This window comes from Heliangelus exortis, chromosome 6 (genome assembly GCF_036169615.1).
Source record: "Heliangelus exortis chromosome 6, bHelExo1.hap1, whole genome shotgun sequence".
Classification (NCBI taxonomy): domain Eukaryota; kingdom Metazoa; phylum Chordata; class Aves; order Apodiformes; family Trochilidae; genus Heliangelus; species Heliangelus exortis.
This window is the reverse complement of record NC_092427.1, coordinates 9,440,468-9,458,656: the sequence shown is the minus strand read 5'-3', so window position 1 is coordinate 9,458,656 and position 18,189 is coordinate 9,440,468. Positions and strand designations below refer to the sequence as shown.

At 42.4% G+C, this 18,189-nt stretch overlaps 1 protein-coding gene across 1 annotated transcript in view; it reads right to left on the bottom strand.

Moving 5' to 3' along the window:
* Positions 1-42: 42 nt before the first annotated feature.
* Positions 43-18,189, bottom strand: part of ESYT3 (extended synaptotagmin 3) — a 33,453-nt gene continuing 15,306 nt past the window's right edge. Inside the window, exons 6-23 of the mRNA XM_071746567.1 lie at positions 17,774-17,863; positions 16,693-16,748; positions 13,979-14,099; positions 12,879-13,052; positions 12,294-12,376; positions 11,785-11,833; positions 11,051-11,140; positions 10,119-10,181; positions 9,948-10,016; positions 8,968-9,033; positions 7,529-7,615; positions 6,560-6,709; positions 5,591-6,033; positions 4,393-4,482; positions 4,001-4,132; positions 2,371-2,476; positions 1,714-1,763; positions 43-857 (exon numbers count right to left, since the gene is read on the bottom strand). Coding sequence (XP_071602668.1) covers positions 821-857; positions 1,714-1,763; positions 2,371-2,476; positions 4,001-4,132; positions 4,393-4,482; positions 5,591-6,033; positions 6,560-6,709; positions 7,529-7,615; positions 8,968-9,033; positions 9,948-10,016; positions 10,119-10,181; positions 11,051-11,140; positions 11,785-11,833; positions 12,294-12,376; positions 12,879-13,052; positions 13,979-14,099; positions 16,693-16,748; positions 17,774-17,863 — 1,956 coding nt within the window. The 3' untranslated portion in view covers positions 43-820. The remainder of the gene's footprint in view (positions 858-1,713; positions 1,764-2,370; positions 2,477-4,000; positions 4,133-4,392; positions 4,483-5,590; positions 6,034-6,559; positions 6,710-7,528; positions 7,616-8,967; positions 9,034-9,947; positions 10,017-10,118; positions 10,182-11,050; positions 11,141-11,784; positions 11,834-12,293; positions 12,377-12,878; positions 13,053-13,978; positions 14,100-16,692; positions 16,749-17,773; positions 17,864-18,189) is intronic.

Genomic DNA, 18,189 nt, shown 5'->3' with positions numbered 1-18,189 from the left:
ATTACCATGGTCATGTTTAGTTTTAAAAAGGCACAGGTCAAGTTTTTTTTATGCAAGACAGAAATTTATTGTACAGAAACACCTACATCAAACTTCCAAAAATATTTTGGTATATTTTGCTCCAATATTAATAAAGCTTTGTTTACAAAACTCTGCTGTTCCTCAGGCAGAATGCTTAGCTATCAAGGTTTATAAGATTTTGAAATGTACTGTAACAAAGAACAAAACACATTAAGGCATCACAAACTAAAAACTTAGTAACATCTTGGTAAACTAATCTCCCTGCTTTTGGAAGCTCATTATACACATACCCACGGCCACAATCTGCTGAATATAAATTTCTCAGTTTCTCAAAAAACAACCTGTTTCTTCCAAGGGGTTCTATAGCCCTACAGATGAAGAATGCTGTTTAAAAATTTATTCTTTTCAAACTACAGTGCTCTCATGTTAAAACAACATGAATAGGATCCTGGGGAAATGAGACTGCCAAGCAAAGTAATGACACAGCTGACAGTCTGAAATACTTCCAGGTACAACACTTCCTTAAGAGAATATTCATACTTAAGGGTTTTTTTCGGTGGGAGATACGCCAGAAACAGCAAAAATAAAGGACTTGTTATTTAGAGACCAATTATTCCCAATGTGGGGTTCTTCTTTTTTGCTTCAGTGAGAACTAATCTCTGAGTAGGATCATTAAATTTACATGTCCTGAGCCAGAGACTGCTTCAAATTTGCAGTGACTGTTCAAAACATTAATTACAAGAGTTATGTACATTCTTGTAAAGTTGAAAAGTTAGTAACTTAGGTACATGGGAAGAAATCAAATTTTCTTGCGCCTACTCCTTGTCAGCTCATACCTGCAAGACAGACACAATAATTAATTATAGTAGTTTAAGGCTTTCTTTCAGTTTTAAGTGGTGCAACAGAGAGAACTTGGGCTGCTTTATTGCTCGTGCTTTGGAGGTGGCCTCAAACTTCAGTTCTTTACCAGGAGCTGTGGATGTGTCATTTTTCTCCTACTTCCTTAATTGCCACATCCTTATGTGAGAGACAGATGCCAGCAGGGCCAGGGGAATTCTATCCCACTGGCCAGTGCTAGCTCCCTGCCTGCATGGATGGCAAGCTCCTGGACTACCCACTCTGCATTCCTTGGCCTCCACTGAAGGAGAAAGAAGGAAGAACTACTGCCATTAACTCCAGACATGGAAGGGAAAAAAAAAAAACTGGTTCTTAATCTTTGCCTCAGACCAATGGTTAAAGTGTAAGGCTGAACCACAATGAAGACACAAACAAAATTCTAAGTAGCTTATTATACCAGTTTCTATAAATGCTTTGTAATTAAAGTTTTATCATATATATATATTGCTGATCACAGCATTAATTTAGTTAAGATCTTTATCCAAGTTAAAATTTGTTGCAAGGTTACTTTAATAAACAGTGGCTTTTATGGTAACTTAAAATATGCTGAAGATGCTAATTGACATACAGGTCTCTTATTAAAACTTTCATAGGGCAGGTATTGCACTAGCAGCTGGGTTAACATGCAACACAGATAAAACTACCAGATTATTTCAATTTAGTCCTGTGCTTGCAGGTCAGGTAATCTTCTTGCTCACTAAAATACCCATCCCCTGTACCAGCACTCCACCAGCAGTCATGCAAACTCCCAGCAAAGCCATTAGCAGGGGTTCAAAGTAGGGAGATGAAACTTACCACTGTGCAAAACCTTTTATTAAATCCTCCTGTGACAAGTCAATCCGCACCTTCAAAAAGCAAATTTTATTCCTTTGAATATTAGTCAGCCTACAAATTGGTCAGCTCAGCTACCTCCCCTCCCAGGTCAGACCCACTTTCAAGTTGTTGGGCTGCAGCTCAGGCTCAAGGGAGAAGGAGCTCCCCACACTCCTGGGACACAGACTACTGGCTGTCTCAGTGCTGCAGCTGTTTCTCAGCAGCACCACTTTGGAAATTCATCTGTCACTGAAGAAGCAGTTCCAGTTTTCACAGAATCAGGAGTTGTTAGCAGAAAGCTTGAAAGACCTTTGCCAAACTCCAGGGTTTGATCAAAACTCTTTCTCAGCTTCATGTTTGCACTGCTGCAGCCATTCCCCAAATGGGCAGTGCTGGATCCCAGGAAACATGTTTTATTTCAGGAGCACCCTTCTGAAATGAAGGGGCATGGCACACCAATCACATGAGACCACACAAGCTTCCACATGGATACAGTGTGATTTCAAGTGAAAACCTGGCAGAAAAAGTTGGTTCCAGCCTGTTAGTCCTATTACTAAGACTTGGTTACTATACCCACATCACTCAGCTGTTCAGCTCTATCAGGTCTACACTATTAGTAGTGTAGTTCTTTAAACTTACTTTCCCCAGCTCCTTCCTTTCCTGTGAAATGAATGGCCTGCTGTTTTTCACTGCAATGTCTAGTGTCCTTTTCTTGACATCTTCCAAGGATTCAAAAAATTCAAACCTGAAAGTAAAGGTTTAAAAGGGGACTTCTGTCAAAAATTAAAATCCTATAGGCATCAGTGGCCAGAAAACAGTGACAGAATACAGCATCAGTGACCAGGACTTAAACAGAAGAAAGACAAAGAAAAGGTAATTCTACAGTTAAGATTTTAGTCACATTACAAGAAATCTCTTCCAGCCTGATGAAAGACTGCAACACTTGTTCAGACTGCACCTGCCAAGGGAAAGGAGGAAAACGTGCATCCATCATGAAACACTGTTTACTGTAATTTTCCTTCTTCATGGAAGATGAGCATGTTTTCCATGCAACCTTTATTACTCAGAGGAAATAGCTGACCCAACCCCCCAAGTTTACAAAGTGGGCTCATACCACATTAAGAGGAGACAAAGGTTGAAACCTGTGGCAATTAAATTCTTAATGATTCTGACTCACACCTGTGGCACGCATCATCTAATGTCAACTGAGATTTGTCCATGCTACATCATTTATGTTCTACCCACCTGAATAGCTTTTCCTCAAGTCAGAGCTGTAAAACAGGTAATGTGTTTTGGAGCTAAGTGTTGCTCAACCTATTGCACCTAATTGAGGACATACAGGACACGCCAATATGTGAGGAAATCAATGAGGAAAAAGAGATGATGTTTTCAATGAGGAAAAAGAGATGATGTTCCTAACATCTGTGCTGGCACTAAATCAGTGGCATTACATGAGAATAGGCAGAAGCAAAATGCACAGCTCTATAGTGTTTTGTGTGTTAAGATGAAATATTTTTCTGAATATTTTTCTGAAATATTTTTCTTAAAAAAATTTTTTTTAAGATGAAATATGTTTCTGACCTACACTCACATATGGAGAAAAAACTCGACATAGAAAAAAAAACCCTGAGTCACCCAGGATCACCCTGTTTTCTCAAGTGTACCTTCCTCTACATATGGGATTATAACCACCTCTCAAAGGATCTCTGTGTCTGAGCATTACAGTGTTTGGTTTCATACAAACCATGTCCCATTTCAGTAGCAAAGTGCTATCAGCAAAGATGTGGGAGCATTTCACTTCTCTCCCACCACATCTCAATGACAACCTCCATCTGTCTGTCCAAACAAATGATCCAGTCTCTGAAGGCTTTGTATTTCTGCCTTTCATTTGTGGAAAGATGTCACAATAGTATCAGGCAAAGAAGCATGAAGAGAGAAGCAGGTTTTATGAGGTACCCAAATGGAAAGATTGCCTCAGCAACAGGAGTTAAATGTGGGTAGGGGAATGTCTGTGTGCAAAGTGAGTACAGCCTGCATCTGTAGGGGGTGGGAAGAAGGTGTGCCCTCCTACAGGGGACAGACAACACCCTACACACAGCAAGGCCAGCCAAGTACATGCCGACCACAATTTAAGTCCCATTTTGTTGGAAGACCTGGAAATGTTCATGAGACAACCCTTAGGGGTAACAGAAGCACACCTCAGGCAAGCCCTCTCATTATACCAATAGCATAACTACTTCAGCAGCAATAATAATTAACATTTTCTTACTTCTCATCATATTGGGGGTTCAGAGTTTTTTTCTTAACCGAAGTCTTCTTCCTGCTTGCCCATCTTCTGTCTGGAAGCAGGTATATACGAACATACGGATCTACTCCACGATTTGAAGAGGGTACTAAGTTCCTGTCAAAAGAAAGAAGGTGTTGACAAGCAAAGCAGCTTCTCCCACTGCCTCTCAGAATCAGACCCACCCCCATGGGTTCACGGGCCAAAAGTTTTTATCTTGAAAACGGAACACCAGCAAATAAAACATCAAGGATGTGAAATCAGCCAACACTGCTGCATCTCTTACGGGGTTGTCCTTCAGCTTTGCTGAATGTCTGACAAGCTCAGAGAGCTCTTCCCCTTTCCTTTACAGAGAATCAAACAGTGATCAGCACTACCTGCAGGCATTCACCAGCACCACCAGGCTCTGCCGTATGGACGCGTACCGCACCGTCAGCTGAATCTCTCCCAGGGGCATCTCAGTCCCGCTGTAAGACAGTTACACAGGCACAGCTTTTCAGTACAGATTCTAAACACACCACATGGACAGACCTAGCACAGGAGCTTCAGAAGTTGGTGATGCATTTTCAACTAAAACCAACTTTTCAGGGCACTCTTCTTCTTTCTGGCATCCTAAGGTTTGCTGGCTGGAAAGCAGCCGGACCACAGGTACTCAACAGAAAAAACATTCTTGTTAGTGCCAGCACTGCCTGGCCAGCCTTCTGCACAGGGATCTCAATCCTACCACATAAATGGCCAAAAAAGCACCCATTTGGCCTGCTGTAGATGCAGCAGCAAAGTACAGGCAGGCATGTTACACAGCTCCTTCAAGGGTGTCTTTATATGCAAAATGGGACCTTTTTTAATCTCATGTGGTTTAAGTGGTTTCAAATCCAAAACATTGCTTGAAAATGGTTTCTAAATGAGGCCTGATTCAGAGCTAGAGAATTTGCCAGTCCAGGACTACAAGACTGAAAAGCTGCAGATAGGCTTGGTATTCAGGTTGGTAACTGCTCTGATGCTCTCATAATTGAGATGCACCTTCTTTGCTACTTCAGTTCATTAAGTATTCTGCTGGCTCCATTCTATGCCCCAGCAGGGACAGATGAAGCTCTGTCCTCCTCAACAGTGCAGACCACCTGCAGCCTCACAGAAGCACATCTATTCACAAAATATACTGAGTATCAAAACTTGTTCACTGGAAGACAGTATCCAAAACTTTAGGCAGCCAGATGTGCTTATGAAGAGTGTGTTTTTACAGAAAGGGGGTATTCAGACTTCAGATCTCCTGTTACTAAAACCATCAGTGTTATGGGACCCAGGATATGCTGTGTGAGAGGCTCTTGAATATAAAGCCAACACATGAAGCACCCTTTAGGAGAGCCAGAGAAGGAAATACTTCTGCATTACACCCAATAGTCACCATGCAAGTTAACACTGCTGTTGACTGTGATATTTAGGCCAATTCTTTGTAAGGTTATTTGAGACCCAAGATTCCAAATTACTTAGCAGGCTTGAATTCAACTGCATACAACAGCATCTTATAAAACCTAAACCTTCCCAAGAGAAGAACAATTCAGCTTGAAGAACACCTACTTAGGAAGGTCCAGATTGCTGCTACTTAATTCAAAGCAAGAAGAAGGCAGAGAACCCAGTGAAGTAACACTGGGTGCAAGCCTCAGTTCCTGTATGTTTGGCAGCGTGGGCACTACTGCTGCTGTGGTGTGCAGCACTGATGATGGGACATGCTCTGGGTTTTGCTCACGCTCTGTCTCGTTAGGCCCAGCAAGATTTTCACTTGGTACAGGTGCTGCTGCTCTATCATTTGTGTCCAAGTCTTCTCTGCTGTCCTTTTTTGGCAGGGATTCAAGTGCTGTGGTGTCTTTGCTCACAGAAGGGATTTTTGAGACTTCTGAGTTTGGTGGGGAGACAGATTTCTGCTGGTTTGCACCCTTCTCCATGACACGCACAGGACCTTGCTTTGAGGCACTGACACCAGCCTTGGTTCTTTGTGGATCGGGTTCTTCAACATCCAAGGCCTAAAAATCACAAGGGAAAGAAATGAGTGGTGCTCCCCAAGCACTGGGGTTCACACCAGCATTATCACCTAGGATGACATTTCACCACAAAACAGTAACAGCAGGAATCTGCCATTAAAGATAAGAGACAACTATGGGATTAGCTGTGATGTTTGCTTCTCTTGCCCCACTGTGTATGTCTTTATCAGTGTCTAAACACTGGCCAAGAGCACAGTGAGAAAACAGTTCATAATGATCTGTCTCCCTTACTGTTTAGCAGCTTTGATTCCCCAGCTTAGCTTTTTCTCAGCCCATTCTTGATTGCCATGAGATTTTCAGCACTAGCACTACTCAAAGTTTCAGGAAGCCTCAGGAATACCTCTCAGCTCCACCATGCACTCTTGATTGCACTTCAAGACCTTATCGCACTTCTACTTTCCACTCATCTGTGAGGCAAAGGTGCATTTCTCTTCTCCCACCTCTCATCCTGGTTAGAACTGGATGCTTCCACTGGGGAAGTCAGGTGAGTATGCAAAGAACAACTTACCCTCAACACAAGGTTCATCTTAATGAAGCTGTCTGCACTGGAATGATCCAGCTGAAATCTCTGATCCAGAGTCATGTTTGGGTCCTTAAGTAAGTGGGAGAGACAGATCACTGAAGTTCCCAGGGCAGTATCCCGATCCTTGTCTTTTATCTAAACAGGAAAAAAAAAAAAAAGTTGTTATTAGATGGCAAACTGGAAAGCACACTACTGGGAACAGCAAAGCAAGAAAGTATTTCAGACAGAAACCAAAACAATCTTATTTACCTCAGGACACTGTCAAGTATGGTAACTTCCAAATGGATGATGCCAATATTTCAGGAGTGTAACAGATTAGTGGTTTTGGAGTAAAAAATCTCATCTCTATTCAGAAAAGAATCTTAACAAAAAACCCAGGCACTGAGATTTACTTGACCTTCCTTACTTGCTTTGGGGAAATGTCCCAGGCAGCTGGGATGACAACTGCTCCGTCCTTTACAAATTATTTTCATAACCATTTTTTAGCCTAACCTCATCACACCTTGTAAGTTCAGATCCACTTCCACAGCTGCCTGAACAGCTGCAGACCTGGCTGGGATTGCAATGTATGCCAGGGAGAGACAGGATTTCTTAACAAGCCAAAATACCCAGGTGAAGAGACAGGACTCATTGAGAATTATGAAGAGTGTGATTTCTGACAGCAAAATAGTCATGGCTTTATTACACAAAGACCTGTATAAAACCTCCTTTGCGTTTTGCAGCCAGGTATTTTCCACATTTGAACTGAAATATTATTACACATTACATGATCCCAGAGCAAAGGCAGATACCAGCATCACCTGGCAGAGAACTGCTTGTGCAACAACAAGTGCTGCTTCCACCTTTCCAGTAGGAGTAGAAGCACACAGAAAGAACCAGCACTGACATTACATCCACCACAAAAGAGGCTTCTTGCTATGTCACTTATCTTCAACAGAAAGGTTTCTCTCTCACCTCAACGTGCAGTGACTGGGAATGAGCACTGTGGACAAAGAAGGTGAAAGCCTGGCCCCATGTGGGATCTTTGCTGAAATTGCAGGTCTGCAAGAAGAAGGCAGTGGCACACAGGTCAGCTTATTCTGTAAACAGCAAAGAATACCATGACACTGATCACCTGAGAGGCTCACAGTGACCCTCTTGTTTCATTCAGTGATGCTATGGCCCCCCTGTATGCAGAGAGTGAAATTTCCAGGTCAGAAGTGTGCAGAAGCAAAGTCTCTGGTAAAACCAGAACGAGTTCTGCAGGGCTTGGGAATACCAAAGAACAAGTCAGGCAAGATGCAGTTGGCCCCAACCAGCAAGGCAATGATCCCTCCCTCCTTCCCTCCCACCTCACCACCCAGGGAAAGCCTGAGTGCTGCTTCCAGCCTGCAGGCACCCAGAGCCAGGTCCCAAAGCTGCAGTGAGCTGGAAGGAAAGGGTAGGAAGACTTGAGGGAGAGTTTGAGGGGTGTAGAGCTTGAGGGAAGAGTAGGAGGGCACAGCCTCAGCATCATGCATCAAGGATGAAACAGGATGGGAAACAGCTGCGGGGGCTGTGGCTGAGGCTGCTCCACAAACCAGCTAATTCTGCCAGGCCATGAGTGCTGGCAGCAAGGGGAAAGGAGCAGGAAAAAGCTGGAAGTTAGACCTAGCTTGGGAGAGGCAGGTGATGTGGTGTGCAAAGGGGAAAACAAAAAAAAAAAAGGTAAAAACATAAGCAAAACCAAATTTCTAGCTGGAGCTGGTGGAAGAATTGAAGGAAAATAGGTGCCAGTCCCACATGCCTGTGTGTAGCCAAGAGGTTCAATCCCTATTTTTGAGTATCCAAAAGAACATAGAGCTGTTCTCATCTGCAACCAGCTGCAGGGCAATAGCAGCAGCTTCTGTGAGGGCAGATCTCAGCAATTACTCCTACTCTTCAGGCAAAAATGAATATTACATAATGAAAAAGGAACTGAAAATGAAGCAGAAAACATGCAGATACTTTTGTCCAGGTAAAAAAAAAAATCAGTTAAACTTCTGTGGAACACAGGAACTCTGATAAGGGAACAAATGCCACTTTGATGGAGATAACACCCTGCCCTCAGGAAGCATGAGCCAAATTGGAGATGTCTTATTTCTTCCTTTGTAACCCTTGCAGAATTAGGGTACCTTGGCCATCCTGACTTCATGGCCATGAGCACAGAAACACAAACCTGTAGAGCAGCTCATCAGACACCCACCAAACACAACTCAGTGACACAGTGCTCCCACATGCTGGTTTACCCCCACCTCCTGGCTTCTGCAGCTGTAACCATGTCTACAACTCTTCACACCAGCTTCACTAGTCCTACCCTTCCTAGGGGCTACTTGGAGTTAAATACTTTCTATTTTATGGGTGGCCAAGGAAGAAGAAGAGTCAAGTAGCCTCACCTTGCTTTTCTGAGTCTTGTTTCCTACTGTGAGCAGGACAAAGGAGGAAGGTTCTCGTTCTGTCTTCTGTAATTTAATACAAGAAAAACAAAAGAACAAAAAAAAACAACCAAACAAAAAAAAGATGACACATTTATAGTTTACAGGAAGTAATGTTAAACCACTGCTCTTGAAATATGTAACAATTCCTTCCCAGAAGCAGCAATCCTGAACCTTTTATCCTCTGTTCTTCTGCACTGTTGCACTAAGACTGAGGATTTGGTCTTAGCATAGCAAGAGAAATGTACACAGCCAAATCCAGAATTATGGACTAGAGAATGCCATGTGTGTTGCAGTGCTGGTAACTCATTCAAATTGTAAAGATTGCATTTAGGAGGGGAGCTCCTCAGAAAATGTGAAGTTTTATCTGAGCTGTGTTCATGTGTAACTTGTTCAAGAATAAAGGAAGAAAGACACTCTTCACCTACCATTTACATAGCAGTAGCAAAATTTGGTATTTGGGGGGAAAATAATAAACAGAAACAAAGAGAGAGGACAGAGCAGCTTCTGAATCCCTTCAAAACTGAGGGGGAAGAAATCTGGTGGTCAGACCTCCAATAGATGGGCAGATTACCACAAACAAGCATTGCCTTCCCATCCTGGTGTGGGAGGTCAAGCTAGAACAGCTCTGCATGGAAAAAACCTCTGCAGTAGCAGAAAGGATAATGTGACTTGGTCTGAAGTCTGGAGGCTCTCTGTCTAAAGTAGAAAATAGAAAAGACAACTCCCACATACAAGTAAATATTTCATATTGCATTCCCCCTTGGACCTCCTGGACTTTTCCTGTAGTGATGCTTTCAATCCCTGTTTTGAATGCCTGGTCACTTAGACTCCTATGGTGGAGAGATTATTTCTTTTACCCACAGCTCATTTCAGTTGCTACAATACCACATAACCCAGAATGTTGCTTTGCAAGCATGGGAGAAGAATATAAATTTTACCTTGAGGTACTTGTTATTTTTGATCTTCTTTGCTCCACATTCACCATTCGAATACTCAAAGTGGTTTTTCTGAATTAGTAAAAGAGTATTTTAAAACAATTAATTTGTGGTCTTCTTAAAAAAAACCAAGAGGTTAGGAGTGAAGGCTGCCTGCATGTGGTTTGCACTTACAGGAAGGTTGAAGGCACTTTCCAAGTAGACTATCAGAATTGCTGTAGACAGACCCTTCTTGTCCTGTGAAGGCCAGAAAAGATAAAACAAACAAAAACCCCCACAATTTAGGCATGATCACCCATCAAGAACAACAGAAAGCACAACACACATTCAAAGGACAGAGTCTGAAAGCCAAGCAGCTCTTCACCTTTCTCCTACAACTTGCAATTTAGAGGAGCCCAAGCCAACACAGCACAACAGTTTTAAGCAGAAAAGAAGAGGCTGAAGTGGTTTTGAGTCACTGGTCTTAATGCTCTTCAGTCTCACTGGTGCAGAGAATCCTGGCTGGATTCCCCAGTGCAGCAAGACATCTAAAACCCATGCTAACCCATCAACATCAGGAATCTGGTGTCAGCAGAACAAATCCTAGGAACATGTTTTATTCACTTCAGTGGAACTGAAATGCTTTTGCTCAATTATAAGGAAATTATATCCTTGGGAGATGGGCTTTACTCGAGCAATTCTGCTGGACAAGTAAAACCAAAACACCATTTGGCACCATGGCCCTACAAAGCACCTGTGCTGGGTATTTGTCTATGACTAATACAGGCTATAGGCAGGGGTCTTACACAGATCCTAAAGGAAGAGGGAAGGGAAAAATGATCAAAATTATCAAAAAAGGGAACTGAGAGGTTGCTTTTCAGCAAGTCAAACAAAGCTTTGCTAACTCAAACAAGAACAGCTGCCAGATTTGAGTTATTCCTGAATTTCTGAGGGACCTAGGGCAAACAAACACCCTTCCACTTTGGGGTGGGGAAATCACATCAAAACTTTGTCAGACAAGAAGAACTCTCCTGAGTTTGCCTGGGGTTCCTAATTGTACACAACAGACTTTGTTGATCACTGGACAGGGATGAGAGTATCTAAATCCTTTGAGCAAATATACTCACCTCATGTAACTTTTCTTGGTCATTTATTAGTGAAAGCCACTCCAGTTTTAAATGCAAGTGTCCACTTGTTGTCTTACTTAAGGGAAACCACTAAATGGAGACAGCAAAGAGTAACTTGAGAACTGCGAAGAAGAATAATTTTTATATATGTTACAGTCTCTGACACTTATGTACAATAGACAGTATGAATTGTACTTTGAGCACCTTAGCTTGCACTTTTGATAGTTAGATTGTAGCATGCCCATCTACTTAGAAAAACAAGCCAGAAAAAACCCAAATAAAATACGCAAGAGCTTTGCAAATATATGGGTATTTCCATCCAGCAGCAGCACAAGACAGGCACTCTGTCACTGTTTGCAGAGTCTTGGGTTGCAGGATGAACCAAAGTAAAATCTGATAATTTCTTTCCTTAGCAGTCAGACTGCTTCACCAAACTTTATCTGTAGCTTTGTACAAAACATTTGATATATACAGGACACAAGATATCAACACACGATACCCCCACTGCTGGCTCAGTGTAACCTCAGGGCTGTCTGAGGTTGCCAGCTGGATTCTAAAAATTATTGTTATGGCTGCTTGAAGTTTCCTGGGCAAAGGTATTTTCTTCCTGTGAAAACACCACAGTGCAAGTCTGCAAGGAAGCTTTAAACACACAGAAACAATGTAGGAGCAGAAGGAGAGCACAGGTGAGCATTTACCACCAAGCACACTTAGAAACAAGCTGCAATCTTTACCTCATCAACAGTTCTGTCATTCCTGACATCCAGAAGGTTTATAACCAAGCTAAAAGACAAAAAACCAAACATTCCAGTGTACATTTAGGCATATAGCATAGTGCTGTTGGGGGCAAGGGGAAGGAGAAGAAACCACCTACAAAGCAGCTCAGACTCAAATCTATTCCAAATGGCGACTTCTACACAGGACTGGCATGGGTGTGCATGGGAGAGCACCTGCAGCTCTAAACACTCCCCCTTGAAATACTTGCAAAACTAAAATAAATTTCAAGCAAATCTCAAGCTGTGCAGTAACCATCACTTCTATTGGCTCCCTAGGATTCCCTGCAGGAGTCTGGGCCCATTCTCTTACCTTTTTCAAAGTTAGCTGCACTAGGAACTAATAAATTGGTATCAATATCCGGGCAAAGGGAGTAGCTTCCTTCAATACTGAATTTCCAGTATGAATAATCTGGGTGTCTCATTTCAGAGGTTACTGGACCTCATTTCAGAGGGTCAAGCTAATTTACCTGCCCATAAAGTCATCTTTATCTGGATCTTCATCATACAAATCCACTTCTAAGTCCTGACCATGAACTTCATGAACAACAAACTGGGGAGAAAGAAGTAATGATTAAAGAAAAAAAGCATTCACATAGTCTCACACAGGCTCAGGCTGTGGACAAGAAGGACATTCTATACTGTTTCATGGCTAATCATGTAATAAATGCAACAGATTACAGGTGAAGATATTTCAAAACCATTTTGCTTGGTTTTGAATGACAAGTTACACCCCTCAAACTGGTAACCCTAATAAGCAGAGAAGAATCAATGCTAGAGGAGGCTGCAGCTGCACAGATTGCTGCACTGGTTGATATTTAAAGCAGAACTTTGCACCTCCTCCAAAAACCCACATATGTAAATCAGATCAACCTGAATGACTCTGTAAGTTTGCAATGTAAATCTGAACCTGTACAAGGGACAGAAATGCCTCATCAATCAAGTACCAAGGGAGTCCACCTGCTTCAGTGCAGTCAGCTAAGAGAGGGTCCTCCAAGCACAGGGATGTAAAGGGCTGTACATCCTACAGATGGAAAGATCAGAAGATTCAGTACCTCAAAAGTCTCATTCCAAATGGGATTAAGATCTCGGGAAACTGTCTTGCTCCGATGCTGCACCGTGCCAAGGCGAAGGAGAGCGTAGGGGTCAGACTTCCCCCTGATGGCACCAAGGAAACTGTCCTTCTGAACAAGGTTTTCAGCTTCTAGCAAATGAACCCTTATTACTCCCTGAAAAATAAGGTACAAAATTGGTCAATTATCTTTGGATAACTAAAAGATGCTACCTCCTAAAACTAGTTATTTCAGGCAGCAAGGGGAGTCATCATGACAGGTTTGCAAAGACAGGAGTTTTGATGCCGTTTATTTCCAGTGACAGCTATATTAAAACACTTCTACCACTTACCTAGAGGGAAAAAAACCCAAACCTTAAACAGATACAGTCTAGATAATTGCATAGAAAATATTCTGCAATTTATATTTAAATCAGAAAGATACATGTGCACACAGAATTACAGCCACAGTCAAACCAAGTGTAAAGAGCAATTCCCACCAACTGAAGGGGGAAATAAGCACCCATGGGCAGGTTCTGCTTTTACTGCAGAATGGCCATTCAGCTTCAATTTGGTGATGCAAGTTTGCAATAGGGAGCATCCCTTTGACATTCATTTATATGTCACCCATGACCGTATTAGGTATTTAAAGGATGAAGAAGACTGAAGATCTGGATATGATAAGCATTTAGGAGATTTACTATTGCGAATTTTTTCCCTGATTTTTTCTGTAACAAAGAGATGTCACCCTCCAAGCTCCCTATTTGCACTCTTTCACAGCATTAGTAAAAAGATAAGGTAGCCTGACACTTGTCTGCATTTACTGTCTCTAACTGAAGATCTGTCTTATTCTCAAATGAAACCAGTGGTTTAATTGGTGAACAAGCTCAGAGTCTAGAGTGCCCTCTCCAGATTATGAACTATCCAACATCTGCTTTTATATTTCTGAAACATTGCTTGTAGGAAACCTACAATCCAGGTTGAAACAGCTGGTGCAGGAGCCTAAGACACTGAGCTTGCATCCACAGTTTGGCAAACATGCAGTGGGATGGATTAACAGCCTCACTGGAAAAAAACAACCAACCAACCCAAAAAACAACTCACATGTGGGATGGGGAACCTCAAGTGGGCAATGTTCATGTTCTTCTTCAGAGGCACTGTGATCCTGTTTGGTAGAACCAGCCGTGCAGCAATGAAGTCTTGAATTAGTGAGTCTGACATTACACTGCAGGTGGGGGGAAAAATAACCCAAATGTCTGCAATCAATCCCAGCTTCAGTTAGAACAAGAGAATGAGGCACAGCATGAGAAAGGGGTGCTGTGAAGTGAGTGAAACTGCTCATCTGCCCCCAGTGGTGCAGGGGCAGAAGAAACTCATGTTTGTGACATTTAGCTTGGAATTATAGGAAATGGAGAGGACAGTTCAACACCAGAACCAATCACCAAGGATGGATTTGGGTCCCTGTGGTAGGTCAGGCTGCCTCCTATCAATAACTCATGCCCAGCTGAGCTGCTGCAGAGCAGAAAATTAGCATGGGGAAGACTCTCAAGATCTCTTTCCATCTCACCCTCTGTCATTCTGCACATAATTGCCATTGCCTTGTGGCACACCCAGGGCAGTGCCAACTTGCATGCAGGCACGTTCCTCCAGGCTAGGGTTACCAGGGCTGGATGTGAATTTGGTTCTGGCAGGTTGTAAATGATGAACAGCAGCTTAGGCCATGCAGTGAGGTCACCATGCACCCAAACAAGTCCTACAAACTCATGTGCCTTTTGGTTGTGCTTGGGAATGCTGATACCAGGGAGACAAGGTGAAGAGGGAATCAGGAATTTTCAGCATTTCACAGGAAGCTCAAGACCTTGAGGTAGTTTGTGTTCAGACTTAGAACATGGCCTCAGTGCACACTGCTGTCTGCTCTTGGCCACCTGATGAGACCTTACCATAACATGGAAGGGGAAACCACCCACATTTTTATAGAAGACCAAGCAAAAGATGAGATTCTGTATCTTGGTATATTTTGCACAAAGAAGGAAAATCTTGTTTAAAGTAACTGGACCTTTGGCACAGAGGAGACCACACTGGCTGAACAGATGGTACTGTCTGTCTGGGAGTTAAGGGAACCTTCTAGTCTAATTAAAACTTGCACATTTTAAGCTTTTTGGCTTAAGTCTTTGCTTTGAATTGCTCTGTTTATATGGCAAGGACATGTGGCATGACCTGCTTCTCCCAAGCATGAAATGTATGGCTATAAAAGATGTCTGGCATTCTCCAGGTGATCAATGAGAGGATTTCAATATATTACTCCAATTTGGCTTTAGCCAAGACATTATTAAGAGGACAACCTCAAAGCATCAAACATCTGAAAGACTGCTGCCTTCTTGTTACACTTGGTGTCTATAATCCAGCTTCTCAGGGTAAAGCTGTGGAACAAAATTGTCACCACAGGTGAAGGTGGATTCACACAGGAGGAAAGTCCTCTCCTACTCTATATATTTAAAAGCAGGAGCCTAGAAGCTCTTGGTCAGGCTGTTGGCTTTTCAGTCAAAAAAAAACCCCACAGGAAGATCACACAATCATCCCCTCTCTTGAGGCTCAGGATACACCAAACTAAACCAGCTTGTACATGTGGACTGACAAGTGCATCCAGTTTCTCTAAGTAAACCCAATTCATTTGAAAGGAAGATCTCTTGTTCAACCTGCACTTCAGCCTACTCATGGTCAGGCTCCCAGCTTTCATGTACAGTGCAAAGGTTTCTGTGTTCAAATCCCTGTGAGCAAACCAGGGAACGAAACTTTAAGACACCAAATTTGCACTTAATTATATGAGAGGCTGTAGGTTGGAACACCTACATACCTTCTCTCTGCAAGGATTAAGAAAACCATGTTAGAAAAGAACAGATTAATTCCTCTGATAAAAACTGGAGCTCTCAGGGCAAACTTCAGGGCAAAGGCCACTCTGGCCTCAAATTAAGAAGAAAGCTTCCTTTCCCTCAACATCAAAGGTCTTCAGAGGCCCTTTAATGCATGAGCTGGCATCTGAAGTGACCAGCCACTTCCTCTGAGTCTGTACCATGAACTTCAGGGAAAGGAGGAGAACAGAGGTGTCTGCATTTGCATGTAAAGGGAGAAAGGCAATGGCTGAGTAACCAACTATATTTTGTTCTTGTGTAACAGATCTTTTCCTTACATTGAAGAGCAAGGAAAAAGCAAATTTCCAATCTGGAGAAACAGTTTGAAACTTAAGAGTACTGAAAACTGCTAAGAATTTCATCCTTGCTGTGCAACCTTTACTTGCAAGATCAGCCCAGAAGACACTAGGGAAGAGCTACATTTTTTTAAGAACCTAAAGAGTGAGTATATTACACAGAAAGTAAACAGTTCTCCCTATAAATCTGTTGTGGTCTTCTTTTTCAAGGATTGGCGAGAACTTGCTTTTTTTTCTTTTTATTTTAAGGTAGATAAATATGTAAGCAAAGACTGCCAGTCACCTAGATCTACCTCATCTACCTCTGCAAGTAGCTGGCATATGGGAAACAGAATGGCTTGGTTTTTAGTGGAGACCACTGTGGTTCTGGGGATTTACTATTTCCATCCTAAATCCCATATGCAATGAAGCAATTGAAGTGATTTTGATGGAATGTAAAAAGAATCCTCCTCAGGTTTTGGAATCCCCACAGGCAGGTAAGATGGGAAGGGTGTCAGCACAGCACCTTTTACACAACATTCTTGAGAAGAGCTTTGATGATTACTGAAAAAAACCATCCCAACTTTCAAAGGATTTTTAAAGAAGAACAAAGTAAAGCAAAACAGACACTCACCTAATCCCTGGGACGTCCAGGAGGTTGCTCATGCCTGCCCAGTTGATTTCCAAGTGCTACAACAACAAGATCAGGGAGAAAAATGATACAGGACCAATAAAGGTGATTTCAGAACAAATGTAGGATGCTTAAAGAAGCAGATGCTTCTAAAACAAACCCATTTGTTTAAAGAAAGTAAAACCAGTACCACTAAGTGACTGCATCTGTACATTAAAGGCAATACCTGGTATTCTTTAGCAGGCATTCTTTATCTAGTTTGATAAAGATGCCATGCCAAAGGACAGCATCACTGGGACCTACCCTGCAAGCCCAGTGAAATACCCCCAGCAATGGCCACTGGCAGATGCCTTGGGGTCATGCCTGGTAAACCTGACAGCTCAACCTAGACTTTGAAGTTGTTTCCTCATGCTTTCACTTAGAGGTTGGCCTAGGCCCTGAGGCAGGGGGATTTACAAACACCAACTGACTTCAGGAATCTGTAATTCTATTGTCACAATAAACAAAAAGGGGTTTTCATGTCCTAAAATATTGCTACTACCTCGAAACACAAAACCACCTCATCCAAGATCAAAAGTATGGCTTCCATGAACTCAAGGCAGAGCATAACCCACAAGGCAAACAAAGCTGTGTGCTATAAGATAACTGGGTTTTACAAGACTAGAAGGCTTCCCATATCTTATTAAACCACATTTCAAGCACAACTACGACTGGATGGTCCCCAAGGTAACTACATTTTAAAATCTATAAATGGGAAGATTTAAAATCCACCCGACAGGAACCTTGCAGCAAAGGTTTCAAAGGCCTATGAAACAGCTGCTGCACTCTATCAGAAAATCCTCCCATTCTTTAGGCACTGCTACAAGACAATAGGGCAAATTCATTCTCATCCTTCTGTGGTTCAAGAGAAGCATTGAAAGATCAGGAATTTGCTATTCCGACACCTGCACTGTGAGGCATTCCCAGTTATGCAGTTTGGGCTACCAGCAATGGGCAGCTTGTGTCACCCACTCAAGAGGAATCCACACATTAAGACAGACCAAGTATCAAGAAGGCTGCGGGGTGCAGCCCACTGCCAACTCACTGGTTTCTGCATAAAAAACAAGGTCACTGCTCCAACAAAAGGTGGATCAGTTAGAAGAGGTTCCAGTATCACCCGCAGCGTTCCGTACAACTGCAAACAGAACAAGAAGAAAAACTGAGTCTGAAGGTATTCTCAGGATGCACTTTCAAAACTGTGAGCTTTTCAGTGATGGAGATAGTTTTTAAAATCCTACTTGAATCCATTTTGTTCGGAATTTAATAGCAACAACAACCTCCTCCCTCCCAAACCATCGCTATTGATATTGAGCAATGTTTTCTGAGTTTGTGGACTCCCCCTGCAGTCCTGACTGCCATACAGTGGAGTGATTCGTTTTCAGCATTTTAAGAAGAGACTTTTGGTCTAATCTCCATCGGTTTATGAACTCCTGACAGAAGTTCTCTACACACACACAGCTC